This window comes from Entelurus aequoreus, linkage group LG22 (genome assembly GCF_033978785.1).
Source record: "Entelurus aequoreus isolate RoL-2023_Sb linkage group LG22, RoL_Eaeq_v1.1, whole genome shotgun sequence".
In the NCBI taxonomy this organism is placed as follows: domain Eukaryota; kingdom Metazoa; phylum Chordata; class Actinopteri; order Syngnathiformes; family Syngnathidae; genus Entelurus; species Entelurus aequoreus.
Genome location: NC_084752.1, coordinates 7,877,584 through 7,902,028, shown reverse-complemented (window position 1 = coordinate 7,902,028; position 24,445 = coordinate 7,877,584). Strand labels below are relative to the sequence as shown.

Sequence of the window (24,445 nt, the reverse complement as noted above, 5' to 3'; positions counted from 1 at the left end):
CTAAAATATGGACCATTATTCATATTTACATTGTTTCTTATGATTACATTACGTTGTTTCTTACATTGTTTCTTATACAAACCTTCACTAAAATGTGGACCATTATTCATATTTGCATTGTTTCTTATGATTACATTTACATAGTTTCTTACATTGTTTCTTATCATACAAACCACTAAAATATGGACCATTATTCATATTTGCATTGCTTCTTATGATTACATTTACATTGTTTATTATACAAACCTTGACTAAAATATGGACTGTTATTCATATTTATATTGCTTTTTATGATTACATTTACATTTACATTGATTATACAAACCTTGACTAAAATATTGACCAGTATTCTTATTTGCATTGTTTCTTATGATTACATTACATTTACATTGTTTCTTATACAAACCTTGACTAAAATATGGACCATTATTCATATTTACATTGCTTCTTATGATTACATTTACATTGTTTATTATACAAACCTTGACTAAAATATGGAGTTATTCATATTTATATTGCTTTTTATGATTACATTTACATTGTTTCTTATACAAACCTTGACTAAAATATGGACCATTATTCATATGTACATTGCTTCTTATGATTACATCGACGATTACATTGTTTCTTATACAAACCTTGACTAAAATATGGACCGTTATTTATATTTACATTGCTTTTTATGATTACATTTACATTTACATTGATTATACAAACCTTGACTAAAATATTGACCAGTATTCTTATTTGCATTGTTTCTTATGATTACATTTACATTGTTTTTTTACATTGTTTATTATCTTACAAACCACTAAAACATGGACCATTATTCATATTTACATTTTTTCTTATGATTACATTACGTTGTTTCTTACATTGTTTCTTATTATACAAAACTTCACTAAGATATGGACCATTATTCATATTTACATTGTTTCTTATGATTACATTTACATTGTTTCTTACGTTGTTTATTATCATACAAACCACTAAAATATGGACCATTATTCATATGTACATTGTTTCTTATGATTACATTACGTTGTTTCTTACATTGTTTCTTATTATACAAAACTTCACTAAAATAGGACCATTATTCATATTTACATTGTTTCTTATGATTACATTTACATTGTTTCTTAAACAAACCTTGACTAAAATATGAACCGTTATTCATATTTACATTGTTTCTTATGATTACATTTACATTGTTTCTTATACAAACCTTGACTAAAATATGGACCATTATTCATATTTACATTGTTTCTTATGATTACATTTACATTGTTTCTTATACAAACCTTGACTAAAATATGGACCATTATTCATATGTACATTGTTTCTTATGATTACATTTACATTTACATTGTTTCTTATACAAACCTTGACTAAAATATGGACCGTTATTTATATTTACATAGTTTTTTATGATTACATTTACATTGTTTCTTGTACAAACCTTGACTAAAATATGGACCGTTATTCATATTTACATTGGTTTTTAGGATTACATTTACATTGTTTCTTAAACAAACCTTGACTAAAATATGGACCATTATTCATATTTACATTGTTTCTTATGATTACATTTACATTTACATTGTTTCTTATACAAACCTTGACTAAAATATGGACCGTTATTCATATTTACATTGTTTCTTATGATTACATTTACATTGTTTCTTGTACAAACCTTGACTAAAATATGGACCGTTATTCATATTTACATTGTTTGTTATGATTACATTTACATTGTTTCTTAAACAAACCTTGACTAAAATATGGACCGTTATTCATATTTACATTGTTTCTTATGATTACATTTACATTGTTTCTTGTACAAACCTTGACTAAAATATGGACCCTTATTCATATTTACATAGTTTTTTATGATTACATTTACATTGTTTCTTGTACAAACCTTGACTAAAATATGGACCATTATTCATATTTACATTGTTTCTTATGATATTACGTTATTTCTTACATTGTTTCTTAAACAAACCTTGACTAAAATATGGACCGTTATTCATATTTACATTGTTTCTTATGATTACATTTACATTGTTTCTTATACAAACCTTGACTAAAATATGGACCATTATTCATATTTACATTGTTTCTTATGATTACATTTACATTGTTTCTTAAACAAACTTTGACTAAAATATGGACCGTTATTCATATTTACATAGTTTTTTATGATTACATTTACATTTACATTGTTTCTTAAACAAACCTTGACTAAAATATGGACCATTATTCATATTTACATTGTTTCTTATGATTACATTTACATTTACATTGTTTCTTAAACAAACCTTGACTAAAATATGGACCATTATTCATATTTACATTGTTTCTTACAATTACATTTACATTGTTTTTTTACAGTGTTTATTATCTTACAAACCACTAAAATATGGACCATTATTCATATTTACATTTTTTCTTATGATTACATTGTTGTTTCTTACATTGTTTATTATTATACAAACCTTCACTAAAATATGGACCATTATTCATATTTACATTGTTTCTTATGGAGAAATGTGCTTCACTCTACAAACTCTGATTTACCAACCCTGTTCAAGAACCAATTAGGTTTGCAAGTGGAGGTTCCACAGTACATGACATGAATGCATGTTTGCGTGGAAAGTTATTTCGGAGCCAGCGTGTCATTAAGGCGGGCGAGCCAACGTAGGCTACAGCACGCTTGTAGTTGTGCACGAGAAGCGGGAGCGACAACGCCACACATGATGGATGCAACAACTCATTGCAGATTATGCAAAAACACGCCGCCATCTTTGGGAGTGTCAGTGTCGGACTTCCGAGCCATCCATTGTCCTCTAGGACTCACGTTGTGATGATGGCTGGAGGAGTGACTCCCTCACCCGTGTCTCATTCATCACTTTCACTCTCTCACACCGGAGCAGGAGAGGAAACATCTGCAACATGAACATGTGACAATGAGGGGAGGAATCGAACACGAGCGCCCTCGCCCAGCAAGGCTCATCAACTCCACTAATGTGCCGTGCACACTCACCTCGTTCTACGTAATGAGGTTTGGCATGAAGACTGCACGGGTTTTTACCTGCCCGGGTAGACTTTAGTTCACAACTTAGAAGGAGTGAATAAACATTACACTTACTAGTTGTCAATCAATCAATCAATCAATCAATCAATCAATCCATCCATAGTGGATCTAACATAATAGTGAGAGTCCAGTCCATAGTGGATCTAACATAATAGTGTGAGAGTCCAGTCCATAGTGGATCTAACATAATAGTGTGAGAGTCCAGTCCATAGTGGATCTAACATAATAGTGAGAGTCCAGTCCATAGTGGATCTAACATAATAGTGTGAGAGTCCAGTCCATAGTGGATCTAACATAATAGTGTGAGAGTCCAGTCCATAGTGGATCTAACATAATAGTGTGAGAGTCCAGTCCATAGTGGATCTAACATAATAGTGAGAGTCCAGTCCATAGTGGATCTAACATAATAGTGTGAGAATCCAGTCCATAGTGGATCTAACATAATAGTGAGAGTCCAGTCCATAGTGGATCTAACATAATAGTGTGAGAGTTCAGTCCATAGTGGATCTAACATAATAGTGTGAGAGTCCAGTCCATAGTGGATCTAACATAATAGTGTGAGAATCCAGTCCATAGTGGATCTAACATAATAGTGTGAGAGTCCAGTCCATAGTGGATCTAACATAATAGTGTGAGAGTCCAGTCCATAGTGGATCTAACATAATAGTGTGAGAGTTCAGTCCATAGTGGATCTAACATAATAGTGTGAGAGTCCAGTCCATAGTGGATCTAACATAATAGTGTGAGAGTCCAGTCCATAGTGGATCTAACATAATAGTGTGAGAATCCAGTCCATAGTGGATCTAACATAATAGTGTGAGAGTCCAGTCCATAGTGGATCTAACATAATAGTGTGAGAGTCCAGTCCATAGTGGATCTAACATAATAGTGTGAGAGTTCAGTCCATAGTGGATCTAACATAATAGTGAGAGAGTTCAGTCCATAGTGGATCTAACATAATAGTGTGAGAGTCCAGTCCATAGTGGATCTAACATAATAGTGTGAGAGTCCAGTCCATAGTGGATCTAACATAATAGTGAGAGTCCAGTCCATAGTGGATCTAACATAATAGTGAGAGTCCAGTCCATAGTGGATCTAACATAATAGTGAGAGTCCAGTCCATAGTGGATCTAAAATAATAGTGTGAGAGTCCAGTCCATAGTGGATCTAACATAATAGTGTGAGAGTCCAGTCCATAGTGGATCTAACATAATAGTGTGAGAGTTCAGTCCATAGTGGATCTAACATAATAGTGTGAGAGTCCAGTCCATAGTGGATCTAACATAATAGTGTGAGAGTTCAGTCCATAGTGGATCTAACATAATAGTGTGAGCATATTCAACTGAATTAACAATGCTGTTGCTAACGACGCCATTGATGCTAAGTTAGTTACGGGACCTCGACAGAGCTATGCTAAAAACATTATCTCTCCACCTACGCCAGCCCTCATCTGCTCATCACCACCCGTTCCAGCGATCGACGGCGCGACGGAGGACTTCACCTCGATCATCGGTGCGGTCGGCGGCTAGCGGCGGATAGCGCGTCTGCTATCCAACTCAAAGTCCTCCTGGTTGTGTTGCCGCAGCCAGCCGCTAATACACCGATCCCACCTACAGCTTTCTTCTTTGCTGTCTCCATTGTTCATTAAACAAATTGCAAAAGATTCACCGACTCAGATGTCCAGAATACTGTGGAATTTTGCAAAGAAAATTACAGAATGTCCGCTACAATCCGTGACGTCACGCGCATACGTCGTCATGCAGAGACGTTTTCAGCCGGATATTTCCCGGGAAATTTAAAATGTCACTTTATAAGTTAACCCGGCCGTATTGGCATGTGTTGCATTGCTAAGATTTCATCATTGATGTATAAACTATCAGACTGCGTGGTCGCTAGTAGTGGCTTTCAGTAGGCCTTTAAGGTATTTTTGGGTTCATTGCGGTTAGCTAATTTTACTTCTTTTGGAAAGTCTTGACAAGCCACATTTTCTTGTTCTATTGGCAGATAATTTTGCTTCGTTCAAATAAAATACCCCTACAATATAGAATAATGCAGTCTGCATTATTCTATATTGTAGGAACCAGAAGATTTTTTTATTTTTATTTTTATAACAGAAAGAGACAGCCCCTTTTGTTTAAATGAGTGTGAATGGGGGAGGGAGGGTTTTATTGGGTTGATGCACTAATGGTAAGTGTATCTTGTGTCTTTTTTTTATGTTGTTTAAAATAAAAATAAATTAAAAAAATTAAAAAAATAAAAAAAAATAAAAAAAAATAAAAAAATAAATAAAATACCCCTCATTTTTTTTTCTTGTTTTTGATACAGTCTGCATTATTCTATATTGTATTTTTTTTTTTTTTTTTTTTTATAACAGAAAGAGACAGCCCCTTTTGTTTAAATGACTGTGGATGGGGGAGGGAGGGTTTTCTTGGGTTGATGCACTAATGGTAAGTGTATCTTGTGTCTTTTTTTTATGTTGTTTAAAATAAAAAAATTTTAAAAAAATTAAAAAAAATAAAAAAAAAATTTAAAAAAAATAAAAAATAAAATAAAATACCCCTTTTTTTTTTTTCTTTTTTTTTTCTTGTTTTTGACTTGTGACTTCCGGAAGGTGATGACTTGCACAGTCTGTCCGGAGAACACCCGCCATGGCCGCTCAGCCTTTCACGACAAAGACGCTTGAGCAGCAACTGGACCAAAATAAACACGCGGCGTCTTGATTGCGATAATTACGTCCGTTAACGGATTAGACGCCCGCTCTCTCACGCGCGGCGGGCGGCGGGGAACAGCGGCACAGGTGCGACGCTTCTAATCGATATCCGGTGGCATTATGAATATGCTAATGAGCTCGGCGGGGCGGCGCCGCCTGCAGGCGCCGCGCAGATGCGACCCCCAGAGGAGCTGGCAGCAAATGAGGTGTGCCTGCCTGCTGCAGTGCACTTTCATCGGGCTGCGGGAAGAACAGCCGGGCTCCAATCTATCAAGCTCTGTCTGTAGGTGGCCCCAGCGGGGGGGGGGTAAGGGGAAGGCGGGGTGAGGGCGGCGCCATAGAGGGTAATTTATTAAATTGTGAGCAGGATTGGGAGGCGGTGTGTCTGCAATGGCAGACTTAATTAATGCTTAGGGATTTCAAACCGTCATTTAACCCTCTTCCGGTTCATCGGGACGCTTTTTAGCCCGCTCGGAGCGACGGCCCTTAGCGCCGAGCCAGTCTGGGTGTATGCCGGCCCAGCCCGCGTGGGAACGCTGCGTATATCCTGACTCCACAGAAACCGCCAGCTGCATAAACTAGCAGCTCAATAAGCCCTCACGGTGGCGAGCGCACCACAGTCCTAATCACCGCTTCTTCACCCTCTTCATGAATAGATATTGCATGTAAAAGCCCCCGTTTGTAGCCCCCCACCCCACCCCCCTCGTGCTATTTACCTTGGATTTGGAGGCAATGTTAATAATTCACGCGTTGGGTCGGTTTGATGACGCCGACTCAGTTTGGGGACGCCGCCCGTGTTGTTTGATTACTTGACTGCCCGAGCCAACACAACGAGCCTACACGACCACGTCCTTTAGCATCCCCAGCAGGCAAAAGACATTGATACAACGTTGATTATACGTACAAACCCCGTTTCCATATGAGTTGGGAAATGGTGTTAGATGTAAATATAAACGGAATACAATGATTTGCAAATCCTTTTCAACACATATTCAGTTGAATATGCTACAAAGACAACATATTTGATGTTCTAACTGATAAACTTTATTTTTTTTTTGCAAATAATTATCAACTTTAGAATTTGACAAAGAAGTTGGGAAAGGTGGCAATAAATACTGATAAAGTTGAGGAATGCTCATCAAACACTTATTTGGAACATCCCACAGGTGAACAGGCAAATTGGGGAACAGGTGGGTGCCATGATTGGGTATAAAAGTAGATTCCATGAAATGCTCAGTCATTCACAAACAAGGATGGGGCGAGGGTCACCACTTTGTCAACAAATGCGTGCGCAAATTGTTGAACAGTTTAAGAAAAACCTTTATCAACCAGCTATTGCAAGGAATTTAGGGAGTTCACCATCTACGCTCCGTAATATCATCAAAGGGTTGAGAGAATCTGGAGAAATCACTGCACGTAAGCAGCTAAGCCCGTGACCTTCCATCCCTCAGGCTGTACTGCATCAACATCGGTGTGTAAAGGATATCACCACATGGGCTCAGGAACACTTCAGAAACCCACTGTCAGTAACTACAGTTGGTCGCTACATCTGTAAGTGCAAGTTAAAACTCTCCTATGCAAGGCGAAAAGCGTTTATCAACAACACCCAGAAACGCCGTCGGCTTCGCTGGGCCTGAGCTCATCTAAGATGGACTGATACAAAGTGGAAAAGGGTTCTGTGGTCTGACGAGTCCACATTTCAAATTGTTTTTGGAAACTGTGGACGTCGTGTCCTCCGGACCAAAGAGGAAAAGAACCATCCGGATTGTTCTAGGCGCAAAGTGTAAAAGCCAGCATGTGTGATGGTATGGGGGTGTATTAGTGCCCAAGACATGGGTAACTTACACATCTGTGAAGGCACCATTAATGCTGAAAGGTACATACAGGTTTTGGAGCAACAAATGCGTGAGCAAATTGTTGAACAGTTTAAGAAAAACATTTCTCAACCAGCTATTGCAAGGAATTTAGGGATTTCACCATCTACACTCCATAATATCATCAAAGGGTTCAGAGAATCTGGAGAAATCACTGCACGTAAGCAGCTAAGCCCGTGACCTTCCATCCCTCAGGCTGTACTGAATCAACAAGCGACATCGGTGTGTAAAGGATATCACCACATGGGCTCAGGAACACTTCAGAAACCCACTGTCAGTAACTACAGTTGGTCGCTACATCTGTAAGTGCAAGTTAAAACTCTCCTATGCAAGGCGAAAAGCGTTTATCAACAACACCCAGAAACGCCGTCGGCTTCTCTGGGCCTGAGCTCATCTAAGATGGACTGATACAAAGTGGGAAAAGTGTTCTCTGGTCTGACGAGTCCACATTTCAAAATCTTTTTGGAAATTGTGGACGTCGTGTCCTCCGGACCGAAGAGGAAAAGAACCATCCGGATTGTTCTAGGCGCAAAGTGTAAAAGCCAGCATGTGTGATGGTATGGGGGTGTATTAGTGCCCAAGGCCTGGGTAACTTACACATCTGTGAAGGCGCCATTAATGCTGAAAGGTACATACAGGTTTTGGAGCAACATATGTTGCCATCCAAGCAACGTTACCATGGACGCCCCTGCTTATTTCAGCAAGACAATGCCAAGCCACGTGTTACATCAACGTGGCTTCATAGTAAAAGAGTGCGGGTACTAGACTGGCCTGCCTGTAGTCCAGACCTGTCTCCCATTGAAAATGTGTGGTGCATTATGAAGCCTAAAATAGCACAAGGGAGACCCCCGGACTGTTGAACAACTTAAGCTGTACATCAAGCAAGAATGGGAAAGAATTCCACCTGAGAAGCTTCAAAAATGTGTCTCCTCACTTCCCAAACCTTTACTGAGTGTTGTTAAAAGGAAAGGCCATGTAACACAGTGGTGAACATGCCCTTTCCCAACTACTTTGGCACGTGTTGCAGCCATGAAATTCTAAGTTAATTATTATTTGCAAAAAAAAAACAAAGTTTATGAGTTTGAACATCAAATATGTTGTCTTTGTAGCATATTCAACTGAATATGGCTTGAAAAGGATTTGCAAATCATTGTATTCCGTTTATATTTACATCTAACACAATTTCCCAACTCATATGGAAACGGGGTTTGTACATGTCCTTCAAAACAACGTTGCAAAATAGTTGTGTTGGTATTTGCAAAATAGTTGTGTTTGGGTAAATTGAGAGAACCTTGATGTCGGTTTCTTTGATGTATTGTAATCCACAGGAAGATTTTGTCTTGACCCGAGATCTACAAAGCTCCAGGCACCTTTTCTTTGAACTGTTTTGTAACCAAAGGCGACGGCTGTTTACGACCCCCTCCCCTTAGAAACAGCCGTTGCCATGTAATCAGGGAAAGTCCAAATAAAAGAGGAGGCGTGCAACCATTTTGTCAGACTGCACAAAGAGTACAGCCCAGACGTTTCTCCTCTACGAGCTAAATTGAATTATGTCTCTGTTTAATTCCTTGCTTCTTGTCTGTTTAATAGATGTCATCAGTGTTTGAACTTGACACCGGGTTCCGTACTTATTGTTATGTTTGAGCACTGTTGCTCACGTCCTTAAAGGCTGGCAAGCTATGGCAAATTGCGACATAATCCAAATGGTTTTGTGTTGGGTTTAATGTTGACGGGACAATAAAAAAATAAAAAGCAGCAAGGCACTGTGCAACTGCCGTCAAAAGCCCACATTTCTCCAGGCTAACTCGGCTTTGAATAACTTGAAGTGCATTAACATAATCACAAGGCGGGAGGGCGTGTTAAATGCCCGGTCGCTTCCACCCTCCTAAGTAGCGAGCGTCAGCCGCCTTCCTGCGCTGTCGCCGAGGAGGAGATAAACTCTTTCACCTTGGGACTGATAATGTGCGGCCTGTCAAGCTGTCTCCCCGTGCGCGACATGCTAATTACGCGCTTTGTCGCCGCGCACGCTGCTCGGGTAAACAAAAAGAGAGGTACAGTACGGCGCACCTGTCAGATGCCACCGCCAGGAAAACGCATCTCCGGTTCGCAATCAGGTCACAGCCGCGGATTTAATTGTGCACGTGAGCGGCGCCATGGCGGATCTACAACAGGAGAGTGGCCGTGCCAGCAACCTGAGGGTTCCTGGTTCGATCGCCACCTTCGACCAACCTCGTCACGTCCGTCGTGCCCTTGAGCGAAACACTTCATCCTTGCTCCTGATGGTGGTTAGGGCCTTGCATGGCAGCTCCCGCCATCAGTGTGTGAATGTGTGTGTGTGAATGGGTGAATGTGGAAATAGTGTCAAAGCGCTTTGAGTACAAGTATAACCCAGTTCAATGTGCGAACCGTGGAACCGAACCTGGAAAGCGGCTGTGGAGGGGGGGCGTGGCCTGCGCGCCTGCAGCGAAGCGGGGTGTGCCAGGACCGGCCTCGAAGTCAGCGACAGGTGCGTAGATGGTCCACCTGGGCCGTGTTATCTAGTCACCTGTCAGTCTGTATAAGCAGCAAACCGGGAGGAGAGAGCTTGTTGGAGCGCGAGACCAACCGACTGCTGCTGAAAGCAACCTGAGAACATTGTTGGAAGCTCTCTTCCCGTGGGTCCTCTTGACCAATACAGTTTTATTTTTCCAACAATGTTTTCAGGTAGATATACGTATAAAGATTTGTATTTACAACATTAATAATATATACATACTATGCAAATATAAAAAAGTCAAGCTTTTAGTTTTTGTTTTGTTTTTGTAATCGGTTTTTAATCTTCATTATTTACTTCAGGTTATTACAGTATGTCTCTATATAATTATTTATTTTTTTCAATGTATTAATTTTGGCCAAAGGGGGCGCATTTCAATTTCTTACACACACATGTTATTACATATGTTGACCAGAAGGGGAGTATTTCAATTTCTTACACACACTTGTTAATTCATATGTTGACCAGAGGGGGAGCACTTTTAAAAGCGACACATATGATGTGACATCTATACGGTACCATAGATGTCACCAGCAGGGGTGCAAATGAGACATTCTCTATTAGATGCAATGTTATTGGGACCATGATTTATGTCATCACTTGTTCACACCTCCTCATATGGAAGATACTTTTCCTTGTTGATGTCTCAAGAAGGGTATAATACAAGAACACACACACACACACACACACACACACACACACACACACACACACACACACACACACACACACACACACACACACACACACACACACACACACACACACACACACACACACAGAGCATCGACCTTGTTCTCTATACGACCACAAAAGCAAAAACCGCGCCGCCCAGATTACAAGTCTGACTTTGCCGCACTTCACCACGCGCACCAGTTGTGATTTTCCCAGCGACCGCAATGCAAAACGTCCAGCAGCCGGCCGGGATGTGTCCATGGAGCATGTGGCTGTCAGGGAATGAGGACTGTAAATACCAGCGTTGATGCAACTGCAATTGCAGGGACTCCAACACAAGAAAGACACATAAATACATCGGCCATTTTTCAAAAGCCGCACTTTCCACGTGATACTAAATGAAGCCAGCCCTGATACACACTTCACGGAAACGTATTTATCATACGTTTTATATATTATAATTAGGGATGTCCGATAATGGCTTTTTGCCGATATCCGATAGTCCGATATTGTCCAACTCTTTAATTACCGATACCGATATCAACCGATATATGCAGTCGTGGAATTAACACATTATTATGCCTAATTTGGACAACCAGGTATGGTTAAGATAAGGTACTTTAAAAAATAATAATAATAATAATAAGATAACTAAATTAAAAACATTTTCTTGAATAAAAAAGAAAGTAAAACAATATAAAAACAGTTACATAGAAACTAGTAATTAATGAAAATGAGTAAAATGAACTATTTAAGGTTAGTACTATTAGTGGAGCAGCAGCACGCACAATCATGTGTGCTTACGGACTGTATCCCTTGCAGACTGTATTGATATATATTGATATATAATGTAGGAACCAGAATATTGATAACAGAAAGAAATGGGGGGAGGGAGGTTTTTTGGGTTGGTGCACTAATTGTAAGTGTAAAATAAAACAAATAAAAAATTTAAAAAACGATAGATAATAAAAAAAACGATACCGATCATTTCCGATATTACATTTTAACGCATTTATCGGCCGATAATATCGGCCTGCCGATATTATCGGACATCGCTAATTATAATATATTTGATATATTATAAGCGGTGTATATATATCATATATACACACACATATACACATTTATATACACATTTATACACAAACATATATATACACACATATATACACACACATACACATTTATACACAAGCATATATATACACACATATATACACATATATATATATACACACACATATATACACACACATACATATATATATATATATATACACACACATATATACACATTTATATACACATTTATACACAAACATATATATACACACATATATACACACACATACACACATTTATATACACATTTATACACAAGCATATATATACACACATATATACACACATTTATACACACACATATATATATATATATATATATATATATATATATATATATATATATATATATATACACACACATATATACATATTTATATACACATTTATACACACACATACACACATTTATACACAAGCATATATATATACACACACACACACACACACATATACACACACACACACACACACACACACACACACACACACACACACACACACATATATATATATATATATATATATATATATATATATATATATATATACACACACATATATACACATTTATACACGTATGCACACATATACACACACACATATATATATACACATGTATACACACATATATACACACTAGGGGTGTGGGAAAAAATCGATTTGAATTTGAATCGCGATTCTTACGTTGTGCGATTCAGAATCGATTCTCATTTTTTAAAAATCGATTTTTTTTTAATGTTTTTTTTTTTTTTTTTTTTTAAATTTTAATTAATCAATCCAACAAAACAATACACAGCAATACCATAACAATGCAATCCAATTCCAAAAGCAAACCCGACCCAGCAACACTCAGAACTGCAATAAACAGAGCAATTGAGAGGAGACACAAACACCACACAGAACAAACCAAAAGTAGTGAAACAAAAATGAATATTATCAACAACAGTATCAATATTAGTTACAATTTCAACATAGCAGTGATTAAAAATCCCTCATTGACATTATCATTATACTTTTAGTTTATGAGATGCGATGCAAGTGTAAGCCACTGCGACACTATTGTTCATTTATTTTATTTTATTTCTTTTATTAATGTTTGTAATGATAATATCAATGAGGGATTTTAAATCACTGCTATGTTGAAATTGTTACTAATATTGATACTGTTGTTGATAATATTCATTTTTGTGTCACTACTTTTAGATTGTTCCGTGTCATGTTTGTGTGTCCTCAATTGCTCTCAATTGCTCTGTTTATTGCTATTCTGAATGTTGCTGGGTCGGGTTTTGTTTTGAAATTGTATTGCATTATTATGGTATTGTTGTGTATTGTTTTCATTAAAAAAAATAAAATATTTTTTTTTTATTTTTTAATTGTTTTTGAATCGAGAATCGTGTTGAATTGAAAAAAACATCGATTCTGAATCGAATTGTGATCCCAAGAATCGATTTTGAATTGAATCGTGGGACCCCCAAAGATTCCCAGCCCTAATACACACGTATACACACATATATACACATTTCCACACATACAGTATATACACGTATTAGGGCTGGGCGATATGGCCTTTTATTAATATCTTGATATTTTTAGGCCATGTCCCGATACACGATATATATCTCCATATTTTGCCTTCGCCTTGAATGAACACTTGATGCATATAATCACAGCAGTATGATGATTCTATGTGTCTACATTAAAACATTCTTCTTCATACTGCATTAATATATGCTCATTTTAAACTTTCATGCAGAGAGGGAAATCACAACTAAGTCAATTTAGCAAAAGTGTACTTATTAAACAGTTATTAAGCAGTGGCACAAACATTCAAAACAGAAAGTGCAAGATTGTCAGAGACATTTTAAAACAAGCTATTAGTGCACTTTTGTGCATGATGTCACTAAGATGACATATCAAAACAACACTAAATTAAAGTGCACTTTTTGTACAGAACGCCACTACAATAGTTTAAAACAAATAAAGTGCACTTTTGTGCATGATGTCACACAAGATATTTCAATACGTGTCACATAAAAATGAGCTGCATAATAGGAAATCAAATAGTGTATGTCATACGGTGTTGATGTGGAAATGGTTGCTTGGGCATTTTGTGGGTGTGGCACCGAACGGAGATGTTGACATGCGGAGTTTCAAGCACTCTTCATTCTATAGCGGGGGACTTTTCAAATGATGCTACATATTAGCAGTGCTGCTACTTTTAGTAGCAACGTTTTTGCCGCATAATTGTTCAACATCTTCCCGCTTGAAGCTAAACCACTGCCAGACGATGGACCCCCTGCTGTTTCTCTTAGGAATGAATTCTTCCTCCAGTTGTTACCAGATTCGCACCTTCTCTCTCTCGTATTACCACTCGGCTAGCATCACAGCTAACGTTACCATGCCGCTACCTCTCTGCTTCGCGGGAGCGTATGACGTTGCACGCAGGACAGTGTGTGACGTATGTAAGAAGGTGCGCTTGTTTTATGTCTCTGTGAGAAGGAGAGACAAGAAAGAGGGAGAAACGCCTGCAGTGTAATGTCCGCAGCTAAAAGCAACCGTGTGAGAACGTATACTCGAATAGTCACGATATAGTCATTTTCTATATCGCACAGAGACAACCCCGCGATATATCCAGTATATCGATATATCGCCCAGCCCTAACACGTATACACACATATATACGCACACAGGGGCGCCGCTAGGGATTTTGGGCCCCATGAAAAGAATCTTTACAGGGCCCCCTGTATTATAATTTCATCATCATTAGGGGCCTCTCTGGGCCCCCCTCTATCATGGGCCCCTAGAATCCGTCTCCTTTACCCCCCCTTTTCAGCGCCCCTGTACGCACATATATATACACGTATACACACATATATATATAGACGTATACAACACATATATATATAGACGTATACAACACATATATATATATATATATATATATACACATATACACACATATATATACATACACACATATACACACACATATATATATATACACGTATACACACATATATATACACACATACACACACATATATATACATGTATACAGACATATATATACATGTATACACACATATATATATATACGTATACACACATATATATACACGTATACACACATATATATACATGTATACACACATATATATACACGTATACACACATATATATACACGTATACACACATATATACATACACGTATACACACATATATATATATACATGTATACACACATATATATATATATATATATACACATATACACACATATATATATATATATATACATGTATACACACATATATATATAGACACATATACACACACATATATATATATACACACATATACACACACTTATACATATACACGTATACACACATATATATATACACACATACACACACATATATATGTACGTATACACACATATATATACATGTATACACACATATATATACACGTGTACAGACATAAATATACATGTATACACACATATATATATACGTGTACACACATATATATATACGTATACACACATATATATATATATACACGTATACACACATATATATACACATGTATACACACATATATATATATACACGTATACACACATATATATACACGTATACACACATATATATATACACGTATACACACATATATATATATATATATACACATGTATACACACATATATATATATACATATACACACACATATATATATATACACGTATACACACATATATATACATGTATACACACATATATATACATGTATACACACATATATATATATATATATATATATATATATATATATATATATATATATATATATATATATATATACATATACACACATATATATATATATATACACATATACACACACATATATATATATACACGTATACACACATATATACACACATACACACACATATATATACGTATACACATATATATACATGTATACACACATATATATACATGTATACACACATATATATACACGTGTACAGACATGTATATACATGTATACACACATATATATATACGTATACACACATATATATATATACATGTATACACACATATATATACACACGTATACACACATATATATACACACGTATACACACATATATATACACACGTATACACACATATATATACACACGTATACACACATATATATACATGTATACACACATATATATACACGTTAGGGCTGTGAATCTTTGGGTGTCCCACGATTCGATTCACTATCGATTCTTGGGGTCACGATTCGTTTCAAAATCGATTTTTTTTTTTTTCAATTCAACAAGATTCTCGATTCAAAAACGATATTTTCCCGATTCAAAAGGATTGTCTATTCATGGAATACATAGATTTCAGCAGGATCTACCCCAGTCTGCTTACATGCAAGCAGAGGAGTAGATTTTTGTAAAAAGCTTTTATAATTGTAAAGGACAATGTTTTATCAACTGATTGCAATAATGTACATTTGTTTGAACTATTAAATGAACCAAAAATATGACTTATTTTATCTTTGTGAAAATATTGGACACAGTGTGTTGTCAAGCTTATGAGATGCCATGCAAGTGTAAGCCACTGTGACACTATTCTTCTTTTCTTTATAAATGTCTAATGATAATGTCAATGAGGGATTTTTAATCACTGCTATGTTGAAATTGTAACTAATATTGATACTGTTGTTGATAATATTCATTTTTGTTTCACTACTTTTGGTTTGTTCTGTGTCGTGTTTGTGTCTCCTCTCAATTGCTCTGTTTATTGCACTTCTGAGTGTTGCTGGGTCGGGTTTGCTTTTGGAATTGGATTGCATTGTTATGGTATTGCTGTGTATTGTTTTGTTGGGTTGATTAATTTAAAAAAATAAAAAATTTAAATAAATAAAAAAAATTAAAAAATTGATTTTTTTAAAGATGAGAATCGATTCTGAATCGCACAACGTGAGAATCGAATTCGAATCGATTTTTTCCCACACCCCTAATACACGTATACACACATATATACATATATACACACATATATACACATTACAAACATACGGTATATACACACATATACACACATACATATATAAACATATATACATATACATACAGTATACACACATGTATACACACAGACATGTATACACACACAAACATATACGTACATACATGCATTCATAATGTCTTCAAAGGGTGCATGTAGTGTTTGACTAATAGTGACGTGTCGAGGCTGGAACCATTTATTCATGTTCACATTGATTCTAATGGCCAACTCTGCTTCACTATACCAACTTTGTCGGTTTACGAACCCTATTCAAGAACCAGATACTATCGTGTCTTCCAAAGAATGTTCCAGCACCACCCGTAGGGGGCGCCACACGTGCGCTCTTTTGTTTATTTTTTTCATCATGTGGTGGATTGTCCGAAGCTTAAACAGCAACAAAAGTGAATTTAGTACAAAAAGTCAAAAGTGCATAAGTTGGATTGTTTTGTCCCTGCAAACAAACAGACATCCTCCGGAGGACACACAAATCAAGCAATCTCTCTAGAGCAGGGGTCACCAACGCGGTGCCCGCGGGCACCAGGTAGCCCGTAAGGACCAGATGAGTAGCCCGCTGGCCTGTTCTAAAAATAGCTCAAATAGCAGCACTTACCAGTGAGCTGCCTCTATTTTTGTAATTTTATTTATGTACTAGCAAGCTGGTCTCGCTTTGCCCGACATTTTTAATTCTAAGAGAGACAAAACTCAAATAGAATTTGAAAATCTAAGAAAATATTTTAAAGACTTGGTCTTCACTTGTTTGAATAAATTCATTCTTTTTTTTTAATTTGCTTCTTATAACTTTCAGAAAGACAATTTTAGAGAAAAAATACAACCTTAAAAATGATTTTAGGATTTTTAAACACATATACCTTTTTACCTTTTAAATTCCTTCCTCTTCTTTCCTGAAAATTTAAATCAATGTTCAAGTAAATTTATTGTTTTTATTGTAAAGAATGATCAATAAATTTTAATTTAATTCTTCATTTTAGCTTCTGTTTTTTTTTTCGAAGAAGAATATTTGTGAAATATTTCTTCAAACTTATTATGATTAAAATTCAAAACAATTATTCTGGCAAATCTAGAAAATCTGTAGAATCAAATGTAAATCCTATTTCAAAGTCTTTTGAATTTCTTTTAAAATTTTTGTTCTGGAAAATCTTGAAGAAATAATGATTTGTCTTTGTTAGAAATATAGCTTGGTCCAATTTTTATATATTCTAACAAAGTGTAGATTGGATTTTAACCTATTCAAAACATGTCGTCAAAATCCTCAAATTAATCTTAATCAGGAAAAATTACTAATGATGTTCCATAAATTATTTTTTAAATTTTTTTCAAAAAGATTCGAATTAGCTAGTTTTTCTCTCCTTTTTTTCGGTTGAATTTTGAATTTTAAAGAGTCGAAATTGAAGATAAACTATGTTTCAAAATTTAATTGTCATTTTTTTCGTGTTTTCTCCTCTTTTAAACCGTTCAATTAAGTTTAAATATCATTAATTATTAATAATAACATAGAGTTAAAGGTAAATTGAGCAAATTGGCTATTTCTGGCAATTTATTTAAGTGTGTATCAAACTGGTAGCCCTTCGCATTAATCAGTACCCAAGAAGTAGCTCTTGCTTTCAAAAAGGTTGGTGACCCCTGCTCTAGAGTCCTGGGGCCGTACTTATTAAGCTTCTCAGAATGACTACTAAGAAGTCTGCTAAGAGTTGACTTAAGAGTAAATAAATTCTTCGCTGAAAGCTGCACTTAAAAGTTAGTTATCAAGCGTCTTACTCACACTTTCAGCGAAGTGTAGGACTGAATCTTAAGTGTCACACTCAGAGCTGAATTACGACATTACTATGTGCCGTAAACGGAATTTTAGGTGACGTCATTTCTGTGTCCATAGAAATGACCAATCACGGAAGGGAATCAATGCGTTGTCTAAGAATAAAGAAATATCTTGGAAATATTTAAGTGGACAATGGGAGTGTATATTTTGACAATAAACTACAAAATAATACAAAACAAACTAGTCCCCGCCGGCACTCACGCTACCGCTCCCTCTCTTCTCTTCTCTCGCCCACACACTCACTGACGTCACTCACCTCACGGCCACACACATACGCTACTGTCATAACATTTTCTTTCCAATTCATTAATTAGGCAACTAATTTGAAACTGGTGTGGGTGGCTCTATATATACTCGCCCACTGCAGCCACATGCAGAAATCAACAAGGAATCGAAAAGTATTAAATCTGTGACAAAAATAATATCCGCTCTGTCTAAACGATACCGTTTGATCAGCTGCTCGTCATCAAAAAAAAACAAACATTGTTCCGTTCCCTGAACGTTCGCGCACGTCTCTCTCGCCTCAGTGCCATCCCCTGCTGGCAACTCCTAACCACTTAAGACACCTCTGAAGGTCTCTTAAATATCGTGGAGAGTAGGAGTGATTCTTAGACTTAAGAACGTTGATAAAAAGCTTTTATTCTTAAGTTTTAGAGTAGGACTAAATTTCGCAAATTCTCAGGACTTAAGTGTAAAATGGCACTCTAAGAAGCTTGATAAGTACGGCCCCTGGTCTCCTGCCCATTTTATCTGTTTCTTCGTGCGTCAATCTGTTTTCCTCGTGCGTCACGGTTTTGTGGTTTTCGACATGTTTGTTTTACAACATCCTTGAATCCCTTAATCATACTTAGACAATCAAAACATTTTATAGACAGGTTGGCACGACTTCATATTCAACTTTGGCCAGAATGGAAGAGAAATGAAATGAGCGTACATTCTTGACAGACATGAAACATAGTTCAAAGGTCAGAAATTCTACTACAATCCCATGCCCAACTCTTGCTAACGAGCAACAGCAACAAACGCAGTCGTTAACTTCCAACAGCCGGCAATCTATTTATGTCCCGCTCTCTCTGAAACACACACACAGTTGGATGTGTGGTAAAGGACTGGAGAGCAACCTCTCTAGAGTCCTGGGGCCGTACTTATCAAGCTTCTTAGAGTGCCATTTTACACTTAAGTCCTGAGAATTTGCGAAATTTAGTCCTACTCTCAAACTTAAGAATAAAAGCTTTTTATCAACGTTTTTAAGTCTAAGAATCACTCCTACTCTCCACGATATTCAAGAGACCTTCAGAGGTGTCTTAAGTGGTTAGGAGTTGCCAGCAGGGGATGGCACTGAGGCGAGAGAGACGTGCGCGACCATTCAGGGAGCGGAACGATGTTCTGGATTTGTTTGATGACGAGCAGCTGATCAAACGGTATCATTTAGACAGAGCGGGTATTATTTTTGTCACAGATTTAATACTTTTCGATTCCATGTTGATTTCTGCATGTGGCTGCAGTGGGCTAGTATATATAGAGCCACCCACACCAGTTTCAAATTAGTTGCCTAATTAATGAATTGGAAAGAAAATGTTATGACAGTAGCGTATGTGTGTGGCCGTGAGGTGAGTGACGTCAGTGAGTGTGTGGGCGACAGAAGAGAGGGAGCGGTAGCGTGAGTGCCGGCGGGGACTAGTTTGTTTTGTATTATTTTGTAGTTTATTGTCAAAATATACACTCCCATTGTCCACTTAAATATTTCCAAGATATTTCTTTATTCTTAGACAACGGATTCCCTTCCGTGATTGGTCATTTCTATGGACACAGAAATGACGTCACCTAAAATTCCGTTTACGGCACATAGTAATGTCGTAATTCAGCTCTGAGTGTGACACTGAAGATTCAGTCCTACACTTCGCTGAAAGTGTGAGTAAGACGCTTGATAACTAACTTTTAAGTGCAGCTTTCAGCGAAGAATTTATTTACTCTTAAGTCAACTCTTAGCAGACTTCTTAGGAGTAATTCTGAGAAGCTTGATAAGTACGGCCCCTGGTCTCCTGCCCATTTTATCTGTTTCTTCGTGCGTCAATCTGTTTTCCTCGTGCGTCACGGTTTTGGGGTTTTCGACATGTTTGTTTTACAACATCCTTGAATCCCTTAATCATACTTAGACAATCAAAACATTTTATAGACAGGTTGGCACGACTTCATATTCAACTTTGGCCAGAATGGAAGAGAAATTAAATGAGCGTACATTCTTGACAGACATGAAACATAGTTCAAAGGTCAGAAATTCTACTACAATCCCATGCCCAACTCTTGCTAACGAGCAACAGCAACAAACACAGTCGTTAACTTCCAACAACCAGCAATCTATGTATGTCCCGCTCTCTCTGAAAAACACACACAGTTGGATGTGTGGTAAAGGACTGGAGAGCAACCTCTCTAGAGTCCTGGGGCCGTACTTATCAAGCTTCTTAGAGTGCCATTTTACACTTAAGTCCTGAGAATTTGCGAAATTTAGTCCTACTCTCAAACTTAAGAATAAAAGCTTTTTATCAACGTTCTTAAGTCTAAGAATCACTCCTACTCTCCACGATATTTAAGAGACCTTCAGAGGTGTCTTAAGTGGTTAGGAGTTGCCAGCAGGGGATGGCACTGAGGCGAGAGAGACATGCGCGAACGTTCAGGGAACGGACCAATGTTTTTTTTGTTTTTTTGATGACGAGCAGCTGATCAAACGGTATCGTTTAGACAGAGCGGGTATTATTTTTGTCACAGATTTAATACTTTTCGATTCCTTGTTGATTTCTGCATGTGTCTGCAGTGGGCTAGTATATATAGAGCCACCCACACCAGTTTCAAATTAGTTGCCTAATTAATGAATTGGAAAGAAAATGTTATGACAGTAGCGTATGTGTGTGGCCGTGAGGTGAGTGACGTCAGTGAGTGTGTGGGCGATAGAAGAGAAGAGAGGGAGCGGTAGCGTGAGTGCCGGCGGGGACTAGTTTGTTTTGTATTATTTTGTAGTTTATTGTCAAAGTATACACTCCCATTGTCCACTTAAATATTTCCAAGATATTTCTTTATTCTTAGACAACGGATTCCCTTCCGTGATTGGTCATTTCTATGGACACAGAAATGACGTCACCTAAAATTCCGTTTACGGCACATAGTAATGTCGTAATTCAGCTCTGAGTGTGACACTTAAGATTCAGTCCTACACTTCACTGAAAGTGTGAGTAAGACGCTTGATAACTAACTTTTAAGTGCAGCTTTCAGCAAAGAATTTATTTACTCTTAAGTCAACTCTTAGCAGACTTCTTAGGAGTAATTCTGAGAAGCTTGATAAGTACGGCCCATGGTCTCCTGCCCATTTTATCTGTTTCTTCGTGCGTCAATCTGTTTTCCTCGTGCGTCACGGTTTTGTGGTTTTCGACATGTTTGTTTCACAACATCCTTGAATCCCTTAATCATACTTAGACAATCAAAACATTTTATAGACAGGTTGGCACGACTTCATATTCAACTTTGGCCAGAATGGAAGAGAAATGAAATGAGCGTACATTCTTGACAGACATGAAACATAGTTCAAAGGTCAGAAATTCTACTACAATCCCATGCCCAACTCTTGCTAACGAGCAACAGCAACAAACACAGTCGTTAACTTCCAACAACCAGCAATCTATGTATGTCCCGCTCTCTCTGAAACACACACACAGTTGGATGTGTGGTAAAGGACTGGAGAGCAACCCACGGCCAGTGCACACACAGACAGGGTTATCCCAACACCATCAATGACGGCACAACAAACAAGAGTTCAACTGTGCCGGGAGGCGGAGGACATATTAAGAGAGAAATAAAGAGCGGGCGGCTCACCGCTCGCGGGCATCTCTTCGGGGCAGCCGCGCAGCTCCGTCAGGTCAACCACGCAGCGTCCAGTCTCCATCTGTCCCAACCCCCCCCTCCACCCACCCTCTGTGGAAGAAACACCTCCAGTCCAGTCCAGTCCAGTCCTTCGACTAAGCCTGAGGGGACGCTGCTGGCACGGCGACGGTAATCTTGCAGCATTTAAGACGCCTTTTTTGGGGGGGATGGCGGGGGGGGAGTAAGACGGTGAGGAGAGAGGGGACCAGCCGGGGAGGGAGCGGTGGAGAGTGATGAGGGAGTGGGACTGGCAATGAAAGAAAAAGCAGGACAGAATTGATGTTATGTGCGATACGCCGCTCTATCCATTAATCTCAGGCTGTCACAGCGCACCTAGACGACAGTCCGGAGGAAGAAAAAAAAAAAAACCCAACAACACACACAAGTCTCTCCTCGCCGCATCCATCCAGACATGCTGCCTCCGATTCCTGTCATCCATCTCCCTCGCCAGCCTCCCTACGGCGCTGCAGCATCAATTAGGAGGCATCGCTCAGCGTGCGATCGCTGCTGAAGTTACAAACCCCTCGGACGGACTAACAGGTTGGATTTACCAATTACACTGCAAAAAGTGACATCTGAGTAAGATGAAATATCTCAAATAATGGTGATATTTGCTCATTTTCTGTCTGATAAGATAATTCTCACTAAGCAGATTTTATGTTAGAGCAGGGGTCACCAACGCGGTGCCCGCGGGCACCAGGTAGCCCGTAAGGACCAGGGGCCGTACTTATCAAGCTTCTCAGAATTACTCCTAAGAAGTCTGCTAAGAGTTGACTTAAGAGTAAATAAATTCTTCGCTGAAAGCTGCACTTAAAAGTTAGTTATCAAGCGTCTTACTCACACTTTCAGCGAAGTGTAGGACTGAATCTTAAGTGTCACACTCAGAGCTGAATTATGACATTACTATGTGCCGTAAACGCAATTTTAGGTGACGTCATTTCTGTGTCCATAGAAATGACAAATCACGGAAGGGAATCCGTTGTCTAAGAATAAAGAAATATCTTGGAAATATTTAAGTGGACAATGGGAGTGTATATTTTGACAATAAACTATAAAATAATACAAAACAAACTAGTCCCCGCCGGCACTCACGCTACCGCTCCCTCTCTTCTCTCGCCCACACACTCACTGACGTCACTCACCTCACGGCCACACACATACGCTACTGTCATAACATTTTCTTTCCAATTCATTAATTAGGCAACTAATTTGAAACTGGTGTGGGTGGCTCTATATATACTAGCCCACTGCAGACACATGCAGAAATCAACAAGGAATCGAAAAGTATTAAATCTGTGACAAAAATAATATCCGCTCTGTCCAAACGATACCGTTTGATCAGCTGCTCGTCATCAAAATAAAAAAAAACATTGTTCCGTTCCCTGAACGTTCGCGCACGTCTCTCTCGCCTCAGTGCCATCCCCTGCTGGCAACTCCTAACCACTTAAGACACCTCTGAAGGTCTCTTAAATATCGTGGAGAGTAGGAGTGATTCTTAGACTTAAGAACGTTGATAAAAAGCTTTTATTCTTAAGTTTGAGAGTAGGACTAAATTTCGCAAATTCTCAGGACTTAAGTGTAAAATGGCACTCTAAGAAGCT

The 24,445-nt window shown here is 37.8% G+C and overlaps 1 protein-coding gene across 1 annotated transcript in view; it reads right to left on the bottom strand.

Moving 5' to 3' along the window:
* The window catches only part of LOC133639875 (type II inositol 3,4-bisphosphate 4-phosphatase-like), a 219,577-nt gene extending 196,711 nt beyond the window's left edge, over positions 1 to 22,866 (bottom strand). The window contains exon 1 of the mRNA XM_062033539.1: positions 22,797 to 22,866. Coding sequence (XP_061889523.1) covers positions 22,797 to 22,866 — 70 coding nt within the window. The remainder of the gene's footprint in view (positions 1 to 22,796) is intronic.
* Positions 22,867 to 24,445: the final 1,579 nt, after the last annotated feature.